This window comes from Halichoerus grypus, chromosome 4 (genome assembly GCF_964656455.1).
Source record: "Halichoerus grypus chromosome 4, mHalGry1.hap1.1, whole genome shotgun sequence".
Classification (NCBI taxonomy): domain Eukaryota; kingdom Metazoa; phylum Chordata; class Mammalia; order Carnivora; family Phocidae; genus Halichoerus; species Halichoerus grypus.
In genome coordinates this window covers 139,731,624-139,755,976 of record NC_135715.1, presented here as the reverse complement: position 1 = coordinate 139,755,976, position 24,353 = coordinate 139,731,624, and the positions used below count along the sequence as shown (strand labels likewise).

The following is a 24,353-nucleotide window of genomic DNA, read 5'->3' as shown; positions in this document are numbered from 1 at the left end:
TACAGCCTGCACACAGGGCTGAATGAAGGGCTAGCAACCAGTGCTGGGGCTCCTCCCCCAAGCCCCTTCCCAGCCAGGCTCCACCCGCAAGATTCTTCTCTGGGGAATCTGAGTAGCTGAAGAGCAAAGTCCTGAAGATACCACACATTTGGTGGCTTTCCCAAGGAAACAGGTCAGTTAGATTCCCCCTCCAGAGAAGGCTGCAGGAGATTTAACAGGAGCTATTAGAGCCTGACTTGTACACAGAAGCTGAAAATCAAAGATGACCATACAGCTAAGGAAAACCTCTAACACTCTGAAACCTCTGATATATGAAAATGATTGCTTGACAGATAAGCTGATTAAGACAGAGACTAAACCATCAGCAGATGAATGGATAAAGAAAATGTATTACAGTTGACCCTTGAACAACATGAGGGTTAGGGGCGCCAACCCCCATGCAGTCAAAAATCTGTGTAAAATTTTGACTCCCCAAAAACATAACTACTAATATCCTTATTGACCAGAAGCCTTACTGATAACATAAACAGTCGATTAACACATATTTTGTATATTGCATGTATTAGGTACTGTATTCTTACAATTAAGTAAGCTAGAGAACATAAAACGTTAAGAAAATCATAAGAAAGAGAAAATACATTTACAGTACTGTGTCGTCTTTATTGAAAAAAAGCCGCATATAAATGAACCCATGCAGCCCAACCCATGTTGTTCAAGGGTCAACTGCATACACATGCAACGGAATATTATTCAGCCTTAAAAAAGAAGGCAATCCTGTCATATGGTACAACATGAATGAACCTTGAAGACATTATGCTAAGTGAAATAAGCCAATCACAAAAAGATAAATACTACCTGATTCCCCTTATATGAGATATCTAAAGTAATCAAACTCATAGAAACTGAAAGGAGAATGGTGGTTGCAGGGACTGCAGGGGAGAGGAGAATGGGGAGTTGTCCATTGGGTGCAGAGTTTCAGCCACACAAGGTGAAAAAGTTCCAGATACCTATCGTACAACAGTGTGCATATAGTTAATACGGTACCATATTTTTATATTTGTTCATTGTTCTTCTGTGTTGTGGGGAATAAACAGTGTTCGGATTTTAGCCTAGAGATGTAAACTCTTATGGAGGAGCATGGAGTTGGGAAGGCAGGACTGATTATATGGTTTCTAGAATGCTTAGAGTGACAGCGTTGGATTTCATTGCTCAGCCAAATTAGTCCCAGGGTGAAGATAACTCCTTGAGTAATTTACACCCAGTGAATAGACTAGAAATATGAATCCAGAATATCCCCGATAGCTTGAAAAGGTAGAAATTATTCCCCTACCAAGAGTGGCCCAAAGGATATGGTGAACCCAATGAAATCAGCATGAAAATGATTCCCTAAGATTTTGTTCTTCCCTTTAAGTTTGTGTGGGGCAACTGATGGACGGCTGCCTCACGTGAGTGTTTTGAAAACCCTGAATATGTATGACCAGTATTGTAATTACATTGTGATGTTCATGTAGAATGAAACTAAGCGATATTGTAAATTTATTCTTTTGGTGAAACATACGCTGGTGTTGATCCTCCAAACGTCGCTATTCTATTAAGAAAACATTTTGTGCCAGAGATGCTCTGTCTGATCCTTTCCATCCTCCTGAATATACAGAACATGTGTGTAACAAAGGGCATGTGCGGAGCTACAAGGTATAAGGACACAAGAAACGGAAATAAGGATACACAACGCAAGGATATGAGAATACAAGAAACAAGGCAAAGGGGTGTATTCCCATGTCCTCCTCTGAATAGCAGCAATTAAAATTAAAATAGCAGCAATTAAAACCAGATGTTTCTTGCATTTAGTGCTCTGTAATATGCATCAGAATATATTGTATGACTGCAGTTTCAGTAAACTAGACAGCTTTGTATTCTAAATTCTGCAGACTAGATCCAGTGTGTATATTTTTCCTTCAGATTAGCTTCCCTTCCCCCCTCCCACCCTCTTCATTTGCTTGGGGCATTTGCAGCTCTGAAACAAAAAACATTTCCAGCTCAGAGTTTAGCTCTATCGGAGTGTAAGTGCAGGTCAGGTCTGATTTATGTGGCACGTCTGATAAGCAGGAAAGGAGAGAGCAAGATGAGGGCTTTGGAAAAGCTGGTGAACTTGGCTTGACTTCTGTCTTCTGTTTTGTAGGCAGCCAACGTCCCTCTGGTGTCAGAACTTGCCATCGATGACATACATTTTGATGACTTCTCTCTTGATGTTGACGCCATGATCACAGCTGCTCTCCGGATGTTCATGGAGCTGGGGATGGTACAGAAATTTAAAATTGACTATGAGGTAAGATGTTCTGACAAGGCGATCTGCCTGGGACAACATGGTAGCCAGCTTGCCCAAATGGCAACCTGAGGATGATACTACTCAGCCTGCACACCTCCTGGGATTACCGTGAGAACCCTGGGAGGTTTGTGGAAGGGCTTTGGGTGGTGAAGATGACTCAGACATAAGGCATCGTTTTGATAACAGCCCACTGGAGACACATCCAACCGCCTGATACAGCCTTTCCCTTCCCATTTCAGACACTGTGTAGGTGGCTGTTGACAGTGAGGAAAAATTACCGAATGGTTCTGTACCACAACTGGAGACACGCCTTCAACGTGTGCCAGCTGATGTTTGCAATGCTCACAGTAAGTGTGTTCGGTAGCAGTGGAAGGTCATCTGTCATTTGTAGGGGCCTAGAGGCCTTCTCCTTCGCATTTCCATTTCTCTGACAAATTGCCACGTGATTTATTTTACACTGGGACTTACCTGCCCTGGTTATGGGAGTATATATTTCACAACAATTTCTGGGCTTTAAAGCAGTAAACTCGCTGACACCTTGAAGCAGGTGTAGTCTTGGCATGATTGCTTGAGCCTCTTTTCAGTGTTTTATCTTGGGAAACTGGTTCTTTTTACAAAAGAAATGCTTGGACTTTCAAAGTAATCTTCTTGCAGAGGACAGGGGCTTGAGTAACAAAACATAAGGGATCCCTGGCTAAGACTCTCTCGGTTGGTGAGCCACAGTCAGGGCGTGTGAACATTACCCACAGAAACATGGAAATCCTGAAAGAACGCTCATCTCTGAGATGCCCAGGGAGGCAAGGGAAGAAAGAAGTAGGAGCAAATGCTGTTAGGGCTTAGGGGCACACGAGGCTTAAAATCTCTGTTCTAGGGGCTGTCACCCAGGGAAGGTGGTAGTCTGGTTCTTGGAGATGGTTAGAGCCACTGGCCAGAGGTAAGCCTTGGAATTTAAACTAAAAGCAAATGTTTGTGGCAAAAATTGAAACCAAATCTTCTATTCGTCTCCATTTACTGGCAAGAAATAAGGCTTGTTTTGGCCTTATTTCCACTTACACTGTTAAACTGTAATCAAGTAAAATATTTTCTGGCTTAAATATATTGGCTTCTCTGGCCTCTTGGTTTTATATATATACACATGTATGTAGATATATGTACATATATTTATATGTATAAACATATTTACCATATAAAATAGAAAAGAATACAAGTTTTAATTATTATAACATAAATCTAAGTACCTTACATCTTTGTACCCACACTGAAATTTAAACCCAAAATAGGGAACTCCAAATGATATACATTTTTCTTTGGCCAAATGAGCAAGTACTGTTCTGCTCCTTCCTTATGAAATGATCTGTCCCGTTCTCTGCCTATTAAAATTTTACTCATCCTTGAAGGCACTGATCTATGCCAGTTTTTCCCTGAGTCTTCCCCTATCTCCCCAAGCATCAATAATTACTTCTATCTCTGCACTGTGTCTAGTACAATGTATCTTTCTTTCCGTTGTGTATCTTAAGTCACAGGTCCCTCGTTTTGCTATAGAGTCAGCAGCTTGAGGCCAAAGAGATCATTTCTTATTCTTTCAACAACATTCATTTGCTTGCCCAATGAGGGCATTTTTTTGCTGAGGGCCTCGCCAACACTTTGCATGCCCTCATACACTTGGTAGGTTTTCAACAGATGTGTGTTAGGTTAACTTGAACGCCAATGTGCATATAGCATGAGAAGATGGGACCAAAATGTCTTCACTTTACGCGGGAGGACATCTGTTTTGGATCCTTAGCTGCTTAAGGAGCAAGCAGATTGGCCTGGAAAAACTGGACTGACCCTGTCCTTCTGTAACATACCCCATGAAAGCAGTCGGCCAGGCAAATGAGGGAGGAAGATGCTTTGAACTATTAGCCTTAATTGCTCAAGTGCCAATGTTGCTTAAACACACACACACACACACACATACACACACACACACAAAACAACAACAGAAAAAAACGCACTTTCATCTTGCTTTTCCATATCAGATCTCAGTAGACAAGGAATCATTTTCTGTGTGCAGAGTTTATGTGTTGGACTCACAGAAGACATTCAATAAAGAAATTGTTAACCTGTTATTTTGGAGAACCTATGGATTTATGGTGACTTGCCAAAAATAAGTCAGCGGGAGCCTTATTCGACGAAGGGAAAAAAAGGAATGGCCTTGCTATTATGAGTTAGAGATGTAAAAGACAGAAACAGACTTCTATGACAAGCCTTAAAATAGTCGGGGTGGGTTAAGTTAGCAAGAGCAGTGGGGTCAGGGAGGACACTTAGGAGTAAAAGGAAATACCCAGTTTTCTTCAGTATATGTTTCCAAAGTACAATCTTGATCCTTTTCAGGAACTGAAAGAAAGCAGAACTCTCAAGCTCTGTTATTACAACAGGGGTATTCATACTGCCAGAATATTTCAAGGGTATAGTTATTTTTGCAAGTCTGCTCAGCAACCTTGAAGAGTAGCCCTGTGTGAGAAGGTTTGGGTTTTGTTTTTGTATTAATGCTAGCTCAAAAAGGGGAGAATTCTCTGTTAAAGTTCCCACCCTGGCTTTGAAAAAAATACACTGGTGAATGTTATTTTTTTCTCCCTCAGACTGAATTGAGAAGCCACATCTGGAAAAGATATCATTTCCTGCTCATTAGATTTTGCTGAACTTGACTAAGGGTTACAATAGGTTGAAATTATCAACTTTTGTACCTAACACAAGCAGTCTCTTCAACTTGACCATGGGCAACCTGGTTAACGAGAATTTTTTAACTAAGAAAATAATTACAGAGGTGAAAAAAATTACTTGATCAGTGAAGAAAAAATGAATTTAATTTACTCATCAGTTCTAATTTCTGGAATACAACCTCAGCTTATGGCAAAATGATAACCTACTCACTTCCAAGAATAGGTATTAACGCTTCAGACACTCCTGAAAACTAGTAGGGGCTTTCACTGTTCTGTTCTCATTAGTGATTATATTTCCATTCTAGTTATCTCATATTCTATTTCCATGCATTGAGTTAGAAACAGAATTTTCTCTTAAAAAAAAAAAATTACCATACACCAACCGACACTGGATTCGTTCCGCCTGAGTCACAAAGCCAAGAAAGCATGGCGCACATATGCTGAGTTTTCCTCTAGATGGCGCTCCAAGGCAAAGTTTCCCAGCCAGTTGCCAAGAAAGGAGGAAAAAAAAAACCTTCCCAACCTTCCCTGGAAGTACTTCTTTTCTTCTAGGACAGGAGATAATGAGGCACACACTCCCACACTCTTTTCTTAAAAGAGGCACCACCAAAGCAAGTGTGTCCAAAAAAAGCCCCTCCTATCAGGTCAGACTGTATTATGACTGCCTTGCCCACAGAGCTGTTAGCAGGAATACTAGAACATTCTCCATGTGACCTTGTATCTGTGCACGTATGTATTTTTCTAAGCCCATTGTCTCTGAGAGTGGGAAGATGCATAGTTGTGTGTCACTGCTGAGCAAATTATGACACCATGTACAACAGGACAAGCAAGTAGTAAATCTACACACCAGCTGCCAAACCTTTAACCCTAAAATCATTTTGAACGTGGAAAATAAACTTATTGACTCAGAATTATGTTTTGCAAAAGTATTCAACCTCATGTCTAGGTAACAAATCGGTTTTGTTCCTTTATGGGGAAAAAGAATGAACTGCTTTGAAGCATAAGCAATTTGATATAAAACGGTGGAAATTTAGTTCACTGGGAACCCTGCTAATGACTTACTAATTTATTCTACACCTCTGGCCTGAAATTCCCAATTTAGAAATGAAAGCTTCAGTATTATTCCTTGCTTCTAAAGAGATATTTAGGTAGTTAGAATTTACCAAATATTTTGAATTCCTTGGATAAACACAGTACGGTTACTATTTGGGGCTAAAACAAGGAAAAAAACCTGCAGATCAAGAATAATTATACAAATTCTCTTTATTTATGGAAGCTTGTAGAATAAATATTCCATTAAGCACATACATAATGAACAATGAGAAACACATCTCTCCTATTCACAATGCAGACCAGATAGGGAAAACGACTGTGCTTTTGTTTGTATTCTGTGGAATAAAAGGTATGCGGTAGTGCCAAGGTTGCGGAGACATTTTTCGGTTTTATAAATGATGTATGAGTTCTGACAGATTCTCCAGGGGGGATAAAAAAAGGTTTCCTTAAGAGTCAGTGTTCTTTACTATCCCATAAATGTACTCATTAGCACTTTGGGCCATGCCCAGCATCCTGTAGGACTCTTTCAAAAGAGATGCATTTGAATGAGTGGATTTAGTTGAGGGTAATATTATTCATGTTGCCTAGTGTCCAGTTTTTTAAAAAACTATAAAACGATGAACAACTATCACTGCTAGAAATCTTGTTTTTTCTTCATATCACACTAAGGTTCAGCTAGGGTTCATATAGAATATTATGATCCTGCAGAATTCACTGGATATGAAAAGAGAAGAGCACATGATCACATTAAAATTTATGGTGGTGCAGGCGGCGTGGCGCTGGTGGGGGATTGCAGTTAAACACTAGTAATAACCAAGTATCACAGCAAACACATTGACACCCCCTGACATTTACTGGGGGCTTCTTAAATCTTAAATGTGGAGGTAGCGTGTTTAAGTCCATATTTGTGTTGTCAACAAGGTTATTTTCAGAGATAAGCCAAGTCATTTTATTGATAATTCAAACTAGAGAGCAGAAGGGACGTTTAGGGAGAAAAATCCATCCTATTCACCAGCTTGAGGATAATGTGCTGTCTGCTGTCTGCTGTTTTCAGAGAAGTCCTTGATTTTTGAGATAGAAAATTTATTCTGGAAAGAGATCTGAGAAGCACAGTTGGAAATCTCCCTCACTCCCTCTCTTCCCTCCCACCACCCCCACCCTGCTGGCCTCCCAAGAAGGACAAATTCAATTAAAATTTTTTTTAGAACCAATTAAATTTTTGAATTAATATTTTCACTAAGTAACCAGAATCCTAATCTCAACAGAAATCTAAGTTTTTTTGTAGATTGTCACATTGGGAGGTCCAGAGAGATCTACATGTTTTGTTCTGTAACTGACTATAATAAAGTAACAAACGATAATCATGTTTATAATCATCAAACATCATTTTCACATTGTATTTCCTTTTCATATAAGTAGTAACTACTATATTTACTTGAAAATAAATGGCAGCGTCATCATAACAATGCGATAAAATCTGCACGTTAGAAAAGCCAGTTCTTTAATCTTCATGTAGGTATGTCTTGACTTCCAGTGTAACTTTAAAGATGGCAAATTTTCAATTTAGGAAAGGAGTGATTTTCAGTGTATTTGCAGAATATCAGCACTGGGCACTAATCACTTTGAATACTGTGCTTAAATTACATTTAAAAGTCCTGCCTTTTCATCATTTAAGAAGGTTTCTATTTTTCTTCTCTCTGGCCACCTCTGAGAGCTCCAATTAAGCACTCCATGCTTCTAGTTGACATTCCCTTTATCCACATTTATTTTATAAAAGGAAAAAGGCAAAGCCACACATAATTAAGAACCCGGTACGCTAATAACCAAACATACAATTGGGCAGAAGGATAATCCAATCCATTTCCTCACACAGGAGAGTAACCTCCATAACTCACTTTAAGCGCTGCCATTCATGAGTTATGGGTCATTCCCTTCCTAGTGAAAATAAATTCTCCAGCACCATCAGCCAGAGCTGGGTATTTTTCTTAGGACATGTAAATTGTAAAAGTGTATGAACATAATCATGTCCAGTATTCTGGGGTGCGTATAAGCTCCTGCTCATGGACACAGGCTTGTGAGGAAATGAATATGCTTTCAGGGCTCGGGCCGCCTTGTTACAATATAGGATTTTTGATTAAAGGGAATTTATTCTTGAGATTTTTACAGTGTTGGTAAACTGCTTAATCTGTCGCTTTGTGTTTTATGACACCAGCCGAGTCCTCCAGGTCAGGGAGACCCAGCAACAAAGCCATGGTCATTTATCACCGCCTCCATTCTCCCTGGTTTATAACTTAGTGATGGCACCTCCGTGGGGCTGGAAATGGGCACTTCAAGGTGTCAAGCTGGGAGCTTTAAGAAGTTTTAATTCTTCATGAGTCCGGTGTTTAATTTTGGCTCAACGATGGCAAATAAAATTTTGCGTAAGCTTTGAAGAGCCCTCATAGTCTTGAAACTCATCAACCTGGCTTCTCGTACTTGGAGAGGTCTGTCTCTGCACAATTAATGTTCACCAAGTGATCTGCCTCATTTTCTGTGCTCACAAACCACATGCTGTATTATATTCAGTTCACTAGTAATTTATCACAAAATATAAACTACCTTTCTAAACATGAACAAAAAGTCTCTGCCCTCAAAAAAATCACAAAGCACATCTATTTTTAGTGTTGAAAGCTAAGTCCTTAAGAATCGAATATGCTTTTTATTGTTCCTTTTTGAAATACAGTGTGTGCTGCATGCACACAGATATGTAGTCCTTGTGTTATCTAAATTGAAGTACAAACTTTGTTTTTCCCAAGTCTTATTAGGATGTCCACTCTGAAATTTTCCATCTACCGTTTGTATGTCTTTTTACACATTTTATCAAAATATGAGAGCAGAGATAATTCGGCCAGTTTCTATTTGACATCCTGAGAATGAAATAAAGAGTGCTGACCGATGCTGGAGGTTTGCTTTGAAAGACTCTAGCTCACAAACAAACAAAGCAATGCATGTGAACAGATAGATGAAACAGGACCAGCAAACCATGGATCCTGTTGTTGAAGTTGGATAATGAAGACGTGGTGGTTCATTATTAGTATTCTACTTTTTGTATGCTTTTAACTTTCCAAAGTAAATAATTTTTTTAAATTATGATAATAGGTAGGTTAAAAATTAAGTCTTGGAAGTGGTTTAAAAATAACTATAAAATTTATTAGGATCAACCCAATTTTTTTTTCATGCATCAAACATTCATTCAACATATGCAATTACACCAAACAGACCACTGAGTTTTGCTCCCTGGCCTTTCTCAGACTTACATGGGCAAACAGTTGCAACATTACTTGAGGTTGAGAGTCACGGTATATCCAAAATATGACTTAGGTTTTACTCTTTGATGACAAGTGCCTTTGGAGGCTTCCGGTTGTAGGAGAGAGTATTTCAATGTAGACTGTAAGATTTTCCCAACTCTTGGGTTGGTAAGGGAAGGGTCATTATAGATTTAAATCAGTATTTGGCTGCATTCATCTCGAGGAGAAAGAGAAGCAAGTTTGATCAAAACTACCCCTAGTGCCATGGATAATTAGACAAACTACAACTGGTTTGTGTTACACTACATGCTTTGGTGAAGGGGACATGTAAACATAGTGCTAGATGGTGGTCCCCTAACAGCTGGAGAGGTTCTGGTCTCTGGACCTCAAAAACAGGGCTAAAGTGCCTCTTTTTCAGCTCAGCACACCCAAATACTGGCAGAAAAAGATTACTGTAAATTCCAAAGGAGTATGACCATTAAATCTAGATGCTCTGTTTTGTGCAGTAGGGTTTTTTTTCCCAGTAGGGGATTGTGGCTGTGAATACCTGTTCTCCTCCCCATTGTGTTTTCATCACATAATCCCTGGTTGGCAGAAATAGGATCCTGTTTTAAAAAGAAGATAGGATATGGCATCAAGTAGTGTAAATTTATTCATAAGCACTCTTGGTAAGCAACTGAAATCTACTTCCATCTTAAAGCTTGAGAAAGCCCTCTGCCTAAACTCATTGCTTTGTAGCAGTTGAAAAGGTTGATGCCCATCAGCCTGCTCCCTGGATTTGTATGTTGAGAGGTAGCCATTCCATCTTGAAGCCAACAAACAGATTCCCAAAGAGAAACATGCTGGGCTTGCCCTATACACGCCCGTGGAGGCCAAACGCGTGACTTAACAACTCTCACCGCTCTGATCCACCCACACCCGGCTATGTGCTCAATCGGGAGGGTGATTGAAGGCCCCCTTCTCATAGAACCTTTGGTTCTTGTTCGCAGATCTAAGTTTCACAGAGAGACACGAGCATCTTGTATGTGGCATTTACAATGAAACCCTCAAAGAGTGCTCTTTGGCTAAAGTAAACTTGATTTTAATAACGTATCAAACAAAGGCCCCAGACAGTGATCTGCAACACTCTGCACATCAGAAATTAAGAAAACCAGAAACTAAACGCTTCTTGTCTAAATGCTGCATTTTGGCCCCAAGCTCACATCACTTCGAAGTTGGAAGTCATCTATAGGTCAGTTGAGACATGACACAGATTAGGGATGTGGTGTGCAGATTCTTCTAGAGGGACACTTCCTTGAGAAACCATGTTCTTCTAAACCCCTTGGAATGGTGACCTCTTCTTATCCAGAAAGAGAGAAAGATGAAGGGGAGAAGGAAATCTCTACAAAAACTAATCGTGTTCTCCCTCAACTTTAGCCAATCCACTGAGGGCTCTGCTTTAGTGCCTGGCTGTCAGCATCCATGGAGGAACATTCGGGGAGCCAAGAACCTTAAGTCTGGAATTTCTGCGACCATTAAGAATTCCTAGTACATCATTGGATTCCCTCCCTCTTTGTCTGCCATGTGCTAGATCTTGAAATCAACAGAATGAACTCAGGAAATCCCTCATCATTCAGTACCTCCGACACCAGGTGCAAAAACAAATGTGAAGGCAGAACTTCTGGCATCACTCTCTCAGCTTCCCATGCTGGAGCCGAATACACGACAAGGGTCTTGCAGTCCATAATCTACTGTCTCCAGAAACAGAGCAGGGGTGGCTGACCTCTTCCAACATTAGTCTTTCCTACAAAGCACAGCCAGTGTTGTGATGGTTTCTCACTAGAAAGGGGACCTTTACAGCATGCCTCGGGCTGGCCAGGGTCATTCCTGTCTTCCTCCATGCTCTCTTCCTTGTGCTTGGAACAGTGTAAATGCTTCATAAATATATGCTCAATGAACCAATGAATGAATGGACACTTTTCAAGATGTTAGTGCTTCCCTCGTGCCTAACATGGAGCAAATGCTTAATGAATATTCGCTCGATGAATAAATGAGTGAAGGACACCTGTGAGGTTGTCACTATTTTATTCCAAGCTAGGAGAGTTTGATGAAACATGGGCTTACTCTTAAAACAAAACAGAATTTAGACACACACACACACACACACACACACACATATATATTCTAATGAATAAATGTTTTTTATGGAAATTTTGGACACAAAGGAAAATTTTTAAGTCAACTGTGAACCCATTACTGGTAACATTTTGATGTCCTGACAGTCTTTTTCTATGCAAGTATTGAGTAAAGTTGGGATGTTACATATAAACCATTGTATCTTTCTTTTCTCTCCAAACCTATTTGTACGTCACTCTTTATGATCAGTTACGTCTTGATGCACCCGAGCTCATGTTTAGGCGCAAGATGTCCAGTGGTTCTGCAATATCAACCTATCACCACTCAAGAACAGCATCCTTTGTGGAATAAAGCACACATCAACTGATTCTTTAAAGCCATGTCATCTAACACTGTATCATCACAAGAGTATTTAAAAGTTGCGTAACTGTACCCACACCCTCACCTTAGCGGCTGAATAGCAGAGTGGATGAGAGCACACTTGGGAGCCAGTCTGCCTGAGTTCTAGTCCACCTCTGTTACATTCTAACAGTGTATTTTAGTGCCTCAATAGCCTCATCTATAAAATGAAAGATAAGAACAGCATCTCCCTTAGAGCGTTCTTACAAGGATTAAATGAGTTAATGGATTTGAAGTATATAGAACAGTGCCTGGCATACACAAGCACTATAGAAGTGTTAACTACTGTTAGTATTATCCCAAGCCTTTTCTCAGATATGAAATCATTATCCACAATATCAGTTGCTTGATATACAATAAGCATTTAATAACGTTTGTTAAATGAATGAAGCCTCTATAGCACCATCTATATTGTGATGATATTATGGCTCTTGTTTTTTAGACCTTTTTGGAATCTACAGAGCCACAAAGCAACAGTCATTTTTCTCTGCCCATGATTTCCTCCATTCACTACTATTACATTGGGTCAGCTTAGAAATGGTAGTATATCCTAGCTGGTTTAAATCTTATGTTGACCGGATGATAGGAAATTATTGGGTAGCCTAGGGTACCCTGTGAATCAATCTAATTGTCTGGGTTTTTTGGATTCCGGTGATTATATGCTCTGGTAGCTGGGAATAGGATTATCCCAACATATGTTTTAGCCCAAGAAAGGATGATCATTGGAAGCCTGCTCAGAGGGTAGTCACAGGCTTTTCTGGAAAGGGTGATGTGAGAACTGGGTCCATATGCCTTGACTATCTCTTTGCTTATATATATGGTATTCACTGCTTTACATTTTTTATATGGACTGTGAGGGAATACAGGTGAAAAAATAGATTAATGTAAAGGTCAATAAAACCCATAATTATTGGGTCAAGAACAGAAAAGATATAATTATATTTGAAAATAAAAGAATAAAATAGAGTCAGGCATGGGATAAATACATTAAAATATACTTTCCATGGCCACTGTGTTCTCTTTTGAAAGTATATTGTCCTCAGCAGGCAGTTGACTTTTTCTCCTCAACGTGGGTAAGTGGAGGTCTGAATGGAGAGGGCACGAAGGAAGATGGATGTGGGGGGAGGGGAGGGGCAAACGGACACTTACTGGCAGCTGGACACTTTTCAAGCCTGATGATTCTCAGAAACCATTTACCAGGCAGTTTTAAATCACAGTCAAGAGACAGGTACTGCTTCAGTAATTCAGGTATCATGGTTGAGAGAGGTAAATATGTTTGTGACTGTGAGTGGGCTGGACTTCAGGGACTCTTTATTCTGAGGATCTAGAGGTGGGCTCCATGGTCTTTGAACACCATAAACTTATAGAATAATTTCTGGGAAGAGGGAGCATGATTTTTATCAAATTCTCAAAAGTATCCATGATCTAAATAGTTTAAGACCTACATGTGGATTCCCAAGAAGGGGCGAGGGAGGCGGGGGGAGGAGACGGGCTGCATAGAACATTCTAGTAAAATATATTCCATCATATTATATAATGGGTGATAACTGATAGCTTAAAAATGACTCAGGATTCTGATCTTGTGTATATTAGAAGCATTTGCTTCCAACTTCTAATTAAATTTCTAGTCTAATTACCTTACTTTAACATTATCCCTATTCTTACTATTCTAATTCATCAGCTCATTCTAATCAATAATATTTTCACAGGCAGAACCTCTGTAAATTTTAGTGCAGTTCTGTTGCTTATTATAGCACTGATTTCCACAGTATTCTGGATAATTATTTCCTATTTGATAGGCTTTCAGGATTTACTTATTATTAGCAAGATCCAAACCCAACAAAGTTTCAAGATGACAGAGATGACAGATAAAAACTTTTATACTCCTTCCTTTCAAAATCACCCCCAAAAAGCAAGGAGAACAAGAAATGGATACACATCCCATATATTATGGAATCATAATATATGAAGGCAGAAAATGGAGAGAGGATAGCTCATAGCTTAGCAGAGAAAAGGAAGATCTAACCCAAGTGCCTTCAAGGTGAGGGGATAGAGGAAGTGGTACACGTGAGAAACATCTCCCCAGAATCTATCAAGGCTCAGGAACCGGAGGCATCAGATAATTTAAAAAATGGGGTGAAGTGGAGTGAGGAGGTGCTGAAAACTCTGAGTCCCCAAGTCTCCACCCCTTCTCCATGTAGTCAGAGGGCTACTCTTCCCCTCACCTATGCAGGAAACCAGGATATTTGCTGGAGAAACTGAACTGACTTGGGGACACCAGCAAAAGAAAAGTTAGGGTGAGGTACACCCTGAAAATGAGAGAATTAAGTGAAAGTCTACATTCTCAAAGATGAGGAGATACAGTTCTCTTTTCTCGAAATGCCAACACCCACGTTTACACCATTTCCAAGCAAAAGATTGGCAAGTCCAGAGAAAATGAGCTTAGATACCGACATTTAGGGATGTCCAACAAAAGACCAGCTGGCCTTCTGCTCACCTGGTGGTAAGGCCCAGCAATCTACAGATACCACCCCCATGAGCTGGTGTGTGGTGAACATTATAGTGCTTTACTCTTATATGAGTAGACGCTCAAGGATATCAGGCATTTGAGGGAAACCAGCAAATACAGAGAAAAAGAGTTTCAGAGGACACAGGCAATCAAGGAGCAGAAGAGAATTTTAGAGGAATTATAATTATTATCTTCAAAAAGATGAGATGAAAATGCATCCATGAGAGAATAGCATGCTATGAGAAAAGGAGCAACAGATAAGAAAATGCTTATAAATTATTACTCCTGGACATTCAGAGGGAAAAGTCAATATGAGCAATGGGAAAGAAGAGACAAGAATATAAAGAGATCAAAACAGGAAGTCCAATGTCCAACCAACTGGAGTTCCATTCAAATAGGACCCAAAAAATAGTGAAAAGGAAATTATTTTTTAAAATATAAGATTACAAAAACATTGTACTGAAGAAAATGAGCCTGCAGGTTGAAAAGCCTCACCAAGCAAAACGATGGGGGAAAAAAGTCCCAAACCAAAGCATATCTTTGTGAAATTGCCAAAATCCAGGGATAGAGAGAGGATTCTAAGAGAGAGAAAATCAAATAACATCTGATTTGTTAGGAATGAGAATTGGATATACTTCTCAAAAACAGCTTCAGAAGTTAGAAAACAATAGAGCAGTCTTTCAAAATTCTGAGTGGAAATGTTGCAAGCTAGAATTGTAGGGGAAGCTAACAACTGAATAGAGAAATAAAGACATTTTCAATCATGCAAAGCCTCAAAAGTTATTGCACTCCCCAGTGTTGAAAAGTTAACACCCTTTCTCATGAAGCCACTGGCAGATGTGCTCCTGCAAAATGAGGGAGGAACTGAGGAAGAAGAGAGGTGTGGGGTGCAGGACCCTCGAGGTCACCCCCAGGAGAGGAAAGCTGACAGCCCACAGAGAATCCAGACCAAAGAGCAGGACCAGACTACCGCAGGGGGTCCCCGGGACAGGAAGGCATCGAAGAAATGCTGTGAACCTTTAGAGAGCTGTGTAGGATATGCGAAGACTTCGATGTTCAAAGAAATCTTAACTCCAGGAAATAAAAACATTTACATCAGAAAGGAAACAAACCTTGGATACTAGTTGGCTCAGTTGTGAATATTTATATAGAGAGTGCGGATCTGGATTGCATTGTGAGTGTGAGGGGAGGGAAGAGAGGAAGGGAAGAGAATTCTCACCTGTCACAAGACATCAGTGTTTAAGGGTAAACTCTGGCACCTGGATGCTGGGAGCTTGCCCACCTCTGCCACGTACTAGCTGTGAGTCCTTGGGCACATTACCTAGCTTCTCTGTGCCTCAATTCCTTCATCTGTACCTGGGGATAACAGTAGTTCCTAGGACCACAGGGCGGTGGTGAGATTTAAGTCAGTGAAACAGTTGGAGAGCTCTTAGGATTGTCGGCACAGAAGGAGGACTATATACATACTTGCTGAATAACCAAGTGCTAATAATATGGACATACTATCTAGAAATATGGTAGGAAATAACTACCAAATTAGGGAAAGATTAAGTGCCTTTGGGAGTCAGGAAGGGGAAAGGATGAGAGACTACTGTTTTTGATTCGAAACCTCTTACCATGATTTGATTTTTGTTTTATAACTATTCAGGTAATACTCCAAGTAAAATAAAATTAACTTAAAATGAGCAGCCAACTCCAAATTTTAAAATGAAGGGGCACACACAGCTTTGCTGGGGGCTATTTCATCCCTCCCCCGACAATTTATTAACATTCCCATTTGCTGTGCTAGTGAAATTATGTGTATTTCTAAATGTAGCAAGGGACCCAACTTAATTTTTAAAAATAAAATTGTCAACACAGAAACTTATTGTTCAGTTATTTCTGCAATAAAAATGTAATCAATTAAAAAACAAAGTTTTGGGGCGCCTGGGTGGCTCAGTTGGTTAAGCGACTGCCTTCGGCTCAGGTCATGATCCTGGAGTCCTAGGATCAAGTCCCACATCGGGCTCCCTGCTCAGCAGGGAGTCTGCTTCTCCCTCTGACCCTCCCCCCTCTCATGCTCTCTGTATCTCATTCTCTCTCTCAAATAAATAAATAAAATCTTTAAAAAAAAAAAAAACAAAAAAAACAAAGTTTTCATTGCTCTAAAGGAGTGTCTTACAGATACTACCTATTGGTCCAAGGTTTGGGGAAAAAACATACACAAAAAAGGAAGCAGTTTGAACTCCACTTTCCCCCTCCTCCTGTCCTCTGATAAAGATTTTAATAAGTAATGAAATGGGAGACTTAACTAAGTATAAAGGGGACAACATAAAGGCTTTGGGTCAAGAAAATGCATAGACTTGTGTTTCCAGAGGTTCACTTCCTCTTCTAAACTAACCAAAGGACAGCAGGAACCAACCAACCTTGGTTCTGTAATTACATCACGCTGCTCCCCAAAGATCTCACATCCAGCCTATGCATTCCACGAGCATGCTACCATAGGCTAATAAAAAAAGGATTCCATGCAATAATACTCCACCTGATGCTCAATCTGCATTGCCTAATCGTCTGCCAAATCCTAGCTTTCAAGACATACCCTGCCTTATTATCTGTATAAATTTAATCTGTCTTCCAAGCTAATATGAATTAAGGTAGTCACAAGATAACTTCTCGGATATTATCATGTAGCAATCTGAGTACCTCTAAGTTGCTTCTTTTAATATACATGTATATAGGAAAGGTGTTTTCTTTTGCCTGCCTTCCTTTGAGTGGCCATTGATGGATATAGCATTCACTTCTCAATTCACAGCCCTCTTTTCTCCTCATACCACTAGATGCTCATCATTGCAATGTAGAATTACAAAACACATTTTGCTCTGGGCGGCTGCCAAACTGTCACTGTATCTGGATGGTGCTGCCTCTTCTCTAAAAAGGGAACAAAATAGTCTGAACTGTGTCCTGGTGTGCCAGGGTGGGCCACCATGACAGCCAGCTAATTCATCACTGTGGGGACCTTAGGCTCTGCAACTGACCACCCAACTGACTGTCATTGAAGGGGGTGGCAGTTAATCATTTCCTTAAATGATGTGAGTATGAAAACGGAGCAGACTGTTGCTCAGAGGACGAACCTGATCCATCCTCCCTGCCCCGAGTAGTGACTGTGCCATTTTCCCTTCTTCCCAGACCGCAGGGTTTCAAGAGATTCTGACCGAGGTGGAAATTTTAGCGGTGATTGTGGGATGCCTGTGTCATGACCTTGACCACAGGGGAACCAACAATGCCTTCCAAGCTAAGTAAGTGTTCTAATTGTTGTTATTTTAATGCATTTGCCTTTCTGTTCAGAGCCAAAGGTGATGAGTGCTAAAGAGTAAAGCATTAATATCTGGCATCTGAGGCCAAGGCCACGCAGACTTGGGTGTGCATGTCATGGGGCTCATCCATCTTTATAATTCCCTATTCTTCTTTTAATTGCAAATTTGCCCTTCATGTCATGCTTGTTGATTTGGTCTGTCTCTGTTGACCTCAGTCAGATAACAAAGCTCAGATTTTAAAGGGCCTGTTTTTTTTTCTCCCAGAATATTTGCCTTCATGGCATTATAAGCATCTTGGACTTGCTACTCTCAAAATCGGGTTTTGAGACTATTAAAATAAAAGTGGTCTTAAGAAATTTTATGAAGCAAAATATCTTTCTTCACCCAGTAGAATCTCTTGCAGGTTCTTTAATGTTGGGTTTGTATAAACTGCAGTGAAGTAAAGCGACGTGAGGAATAGGGTCTCTGCTGCTCTCATCCGTCTTCCTACAGAAAGGTGGGAAACAAAGGATTGCATCAGGACCGGGGATGTGCGAGCACATAATGTGCACAGACAAAATAATCTGCCCCTAAGCAAGTTGGACTGGCCAAGATAACCGTTGCTCCATGGCTCATGCTGTGGCCAAGGCCGTAGAATGTTTGGGTGCTGGAAATAAGACCAAAACCCCAATCTCCCAACTTAGATTGAGGATCCAGTTTCAATGTTCTTTTTACTCTCTGTTTGCAAACAAAATGATATGTTAGCTCAGACTCTGGAGCAAAAAGTTTGGGGATGGAGAAGTTAAGGAAGGCTTCAACAAAGAAGTAAGATAACTGTCAGGTGACTGATTTCGAAGCCCCTGAACAGGTCTGCCTCCACAGTCTGAACGTCAACAGCCCACTGAATGTCAACAGCACACCACTCACTTTGTTCCTGGAACATCTACCTATTGAGTTCTTGGAGTCCTGGCATCTTGCATTTACTCCTGATCGAGCAAATGAATTTTTATCTTATTCACTTCTCTATGCATCCTGGATCCTATTATAGCCCATCACTTCAACTCTCTCTTCTCAATATCCTATGATTTCTTGACCCTCTTAACCTGCTGTGACATCTACTCTGCAAAAACTCAGCCCCAGTTCAATCAAACAGTTCAATTTCTTGCTACTCTACCTAGATTTTTAAAGGCTTTGGGAGAAAATGTCACAGTTGCGAGAGTCTGAGACATACCAGATATATATTGTCCCAACTCAGCTGGCGGCTCTGTACTCCCCGCTGATCTTTCTGCGTCCCCAGCCAGCTCCATCCCCCATTGCTCTTAGCAGTTATATGTACCAAACTGTTCTCCCTTCCTAAACCAGCCCCTGTCTACCACCACCCCCGCACCACTCAGCAGATCACCTTGCCTCCTCCTTCACCGAGAAAATTGAGGCCATCAATTGAGCACTCCCTCAATTTCCTCCCCTGCCAAGTAGAAACTTATCTGTCTGGCCGCATCCTTTCATCCTTCCCTCCTATCTCAGCCAAAGGGCTCTGCTGCCTCCTGTCTGAGGCTAATCCCTCCACCTCAGCTTTGGGTGCCTTCCTTGACCCCTCCTGCGGGACCCCACTCCATCAATCTTCCTCTCTCTGCCTTGTGTCTCCTTCCCCTTCCTACTAGTGCTCAGCATCCTGTTAATGTGAACGATTCTCCCCCATCTTGAAGAAGCCCACCTCGATCCCCACTTCTCCCTCTGGCTTCCGTCCTCTTTCTCTTCCTTCCTTTCCAGTCAGTCTTCTTGGAGAGTTGTCTGTTCATTGTCTTCACTTCCTCAGCCCCTGCTTTCCACATGGCTTCCAGGGCCGCCTTACCAGGGAAGACCACCAATGGCCCCTTTTCCCAAAGCTTCTTTCTTGGTCCTTCTTGCCCTCAGGCACATTTTGCCACTCCCTCCTTCTGAGAACTCTCTTCCTACTGGAGTCCCCCACTCTCTTCTTTTCCTCTATCCCAGTGAATGGCAGCACCAGAAATCCACAAGGCACCCATATCTTCTCCCTAGCACACTTCAAAGTCTAAATCTCTGCATCCTTACTCTAACTGCTGCTTCTTCACATCTGTCCTGGATTGCTACAACAAGCAGCCCAACTTCCCTCCTCCGGTTTTCCCCCTCCCTGGCACTCCAGAATAATCTTTATAATTCATGAATATTCTGACTAGATCACTCTCCTGCTTAAAAGACATTCACTGGCCTCCTGTGACTTTCAGGATAATGTTCAAATTGCTTACGTTAGCCTCTGAAGGTCCTTTTCAGTCAGGCTTCTGCCCATTTTCCTGGCCCAGCGCCCACTCCTTCCACCCCCACCCCCATCAGCACATCAGGGTTCCAGACACAGGGGCTATTTGGAGTGCTCGAGGGGGTCCAGTTAGTCACCTCTCTCTGATCCCCGGTATGCTGCCTGCCTTGCCTGGAATGCCCTTCTTCTCCTTTCCCCAAAACTCCTCTGAAAGCATCACCCTCCGGGCTTTATCCCTGAGGTACCATCCCCTTTGCAATTTTCTGTGCCCACATAATGCCCTCTGCTTTTTCAAAAGTATGCATCTCACTACATTTTAATTGCTGATTTACCGCTGTGTCTTTCCTTCTTCTTGAGTACCTATAATGCGTAACAAGTACCAAGAGCATAAGAAACACACAAGGAATGTTTGATGAGTGAATGAATGAATGATGAATGGATAAATGGATGAGATTTTATTTTAACTAATTTAACAATTTTAATATAGCTTTTCAATAAAGTTTCCTGATTTCTTAAGTATAATCTTTTATAGATTATTATAAAACATAGTATTCATACACAAAGGTTTGATGTTGCACTTAAGACAATAGTGTCCCTGGGGCCTGCTGAAGTGTAAACTGAGTACACTTTCATTACAGAGTCTGACAATTCCTTATGTTTGAGTTCCTGTGTCTGCATTTCATTATTTTTTAGGATGCCTCTCTCTCTCAGGTCAATGGCATCACTATCAGTGTATCTTCCTTTAGCACCCTCTCTCCAGCCCCCTACCATTCTGCCACTTATGCATAAAGAAGAAATAAATGTATTAGAATTATATTCATGAAACAAGACTGAGCACCTTGTGGGTTCTTTTTAAGAATCAAGTGCACAGGGGCACCTGGGTGGCTCAGTCGTTAAGCGTCTGCCTTCGGCTCAGGTCATGATCCCAGGGTCCTGGGATCGAGCCCCGCATCGGGCTCCCTGCTCAGCGGGAAGCCTGCTTCTCCCTCTCCCATTCCCCCTGCTTGTATTCCCTCTCTCACTGTGTCTCTCTCTGTCAAATAAATAAATAAAATCTTTAAAAAAAAAAAAAAAAAAGAATCAAGTGCACAATGCTTGTGCTTAGATACCAAAGTCCCCTCCCAGAGAAAGCCTGTGTATCACACTGAGAATGGCAGCCCTTCTTGCCAGTTGACCTCTCAGCATTTTGGACTGAGAATACACACCTATAATTAAAACCCAGTTAATCATATTTTATCTGCTAGGAATGACATTGACTCAGTTAGCTGTTGAGATCCAAGATGCAGATCCACAGAGACTTGGGAGCTCTAGGCTGCCATTCTGGGAAAGCCATGATGACCACATCAAGTAGATAAGAGAGACAAGAAAGGGAATCTGCAGAGAGAAGAGAAGAAGTAGATATTCAGAGAGAAACAGAAAGAGATTGTACAACCCTAGAGAAAGAGAAAAAGCAGACTTGATCCATGCTTTCCACATCTCTCCTCCCTTTCCAGGAGACCCAGCCACACTTGTGATAATTGGGTTCTGTCAGAGTTCATTTTATCTTTTAATCAAACTTCTCTTTAGTGAAGCTGCTTCTAATAGATTTCTGTTCTTTGCAACTAACAGTCCCTGAGACCAAGAGAAGAACTACGATGTGTTGTTTCCTACTTCCAGGGCTCACCAACATACCTACAGGGCAGATATTTTTTGTCTCCATTTAAGAGGGAGGGCCTGAGCCTCAGGAAAGTAATTAATTTGCCCAAATTCATACATCCAGAATGTGGCAGAATGGCATTTGGACTGGGCTATCTGATTCCGAAAGCCATTCTTTAACCACTGCATCATACTCTCTTTTGTGACTTTGTAATATTTATTTGGGGCCTTTGAGCTTCCAGTTTATTGGCTGCCTTGCCATATATGTGAGCCCTGGAAAACTAAAATATATTTTGACATCTAGCAAATCAAGACACAGAGCCATAAAAAATCATAGAACTGAACTAAACCTTGGTAGTCATATCTTTTTTCAACACCTTAATTTTACAAAAATGGAAACTAAGGTTCCCAATCTCAAGCGACTGGTGTAAGATTAAACAACTTTCAACATATGAGATAGGTATTAAGTTGATGATATTAGAATTCAGTTTTGTTTTTTTTTTTGGCATCCTCATACCACATGATCAAATCTACCCGTTCCAAGATAGTCTGACGTGTTTCCTCGAGACGATTAAACTTGTACACAATTTACCAGCTCATGGGATGTCCATCAACCCTGCTTCAACCTAAGAGAGTCACTTTTGCACCCAACCTCAGTTAAAATTTCCTTCAACAGTGAATACTGGAAGAGACCTTTTACATCATGGGGAAGGGATTATCTTTTTATTGATTAGAATAAGACTTATTCAGTAAGTGTGCCATTGTTTAGAAAAACCCTAAGAAGAAATCTAATCCTTATTTCCTTTGTTATTCCACAATAATTGAGTGCTTTATTGTGCAAGGCTCTGTGCTAGGCATTGTGGGAGAAATAAAGAAGTATAACAAAGAGTCCCTTCCCTTAAAGTATTCACAGTATAATTCCAACCTTTCAAGTGATTTGGAAATGGGATTTAAATGCACCAATTATTATGTGGCAAAGCATACAGTACCTTTTATTCATATATAAGGCTATAAAGAAACAAGAGACATTTAGCAAGGGACAAATTACTATATAAAATGCAAAATGCCTCTACAATAAAAAGTTGTGACTTTAGTTATAGCACAATATGATTTATTCTCTTAGCCTTTCTGATGAGTGAACCTTTGCATTTTCATATTTTATTCTAAATTTTTAAGTATTGGAGCGCGTGCAGTGAATGATCAATAGGCAGAGAGGGCTGCTTATCCCACCATGCTTGGCAAGTACTCTGTGAACACCTCTCTCCTGTTTTCTCCAGGGACCGCGTTTCCCCACTCATCTCCCTCTCCATTACAGCTGCCCCCAATGATTAAATATCAGTACCAAGCAGCTTTGTAGTATATTCTCCTAGGAGACTTCTTCTATTCATTTCTAGCATAATCTCTTATACTCATTTATTGGGAATGAAAACCCATCTTGTCGCTTTCGGCCAGGTCCCAGAAGTGAAATCCTGGGGCACATTAATCTGCCGTGACAGCCTAATCCCATTCCTCACCACCTCCCAGCAATTCTCAATTTCCTAATTACCTTTCATAGTTTTCCTTTTAAAACTTTCCCATAAGCCACGGCCACACACTTCCATTACATCTCTCTTTATGCACATCTAGCAAACTTATGCACGTTTTTGCACTTTTTTTTTTTTCCTGCTCCCTGTGCAAAGTGCTGAATGCCTGTAGGGAAAGAATTTTCACTTCAATGTTTCTTTTTAATAAGTGTCTCCTTGGTGTGTCGCCTATCCAAAAATGAAAAACTTTAGTATGTTGTGATGACCTAATCAATAATGAGCATCATGAATAATCACATGTATAAATATTCCTGTGCTTTTGGCATTTGGATATATAATATGGATATCCACAATTTGGAGCTATACATAGCTCCACATTTGGATATGTAATATTTTCGTAATTACACTGTGTGTGCCCCAAAGCTCTTATATGATGGGTATACTTACCACAGACAATTAAGATGAAGGCTGGTGTTAAAGTTCATTTTTTCCATATGAAATTGATTTGGGTATCTTTTTCATATTTTACATGAAAAACTGGAAGTATACCTTTACACAAAATATATTACATGAAAGACATGGCCTCTTTTAAAAAATGGTTTTATGATAAAGTAAAATTGGTTAATACTGCATATTACATTCCTCGCCTGCCAAGTCACAATGTATTTTCACATATTGATACCATTGGGAAAACCTACAATAAAAAAACAGCTTAACTTTTTAAACCCAGCATTTTGACCATGGGACTTTTTCATTTCTGCCCACATGCCATTTAATATTTCAAAGAACTAATATTCTGCAGACTACTTTTTGATAAGGTATATCCTAACAGACACATTTTATTTTTTGCCACTTTCATCAAGTTTAATGCCTATGGGCTTCACTCCTGCAGCCCTAGGAGCTTCATAGCATGTACAGATCTTAAACATCCTCAGTGAGACTTGGCCTGAGAGAAAAAGCACCAAGGGGTTTTGCAGTCTTAGAAAAACTGACAAAGACCAAATCTAATAGTGTAAACAAAGGATCCATATGGAAATGGAAGCATTCTTGCTTATATGGTTTTACTCTAGAAAACTGAAGTAGGTTTAGTCTCACGCTCTATTCTATGAACGCTAAGAGGGCACCTTGTTTGCAGAAAGGTGAGCGTTATTAGTGCAAGTCTACTCAGAGAATGTCTCCTACAAAATTATAGGGGACTGTGAGCTTCCTGAGGGCAAGAGCCAAGTCTTATTTGGCTTTGTATTCCACATGCCTGCA

General features: G+C 40.5%; 1 protein-coding gene across 1 annotated transcript in view; it reads left to right on the top strand.

Annotated features, from left to right (window-relative positions):
• Positions 1-24,353, top strand: part of PDE11A (phosphodiesterase 11A) — a 390,891-nt gene that overhangs the window by 296,833 nt on the left and 69,705 nt on the right. Inside the window, exons 11-13 of the mRNA XM_036099160.2 lie at positions 2,180-2,326; positions 2,566-2,673; positions 17,557-17,666. Coding sequence (XP_035955053.2) covers positions 2,180-2,326; positions 2,566-2,673; positions 17,557-17,666 — 365 coding nt within the window. The remainder of the gene's footprint in view (positions 1-2,179; positions 2,327-2,565; positions 2,674-17,556; positions 17,667-24,353) is intronic.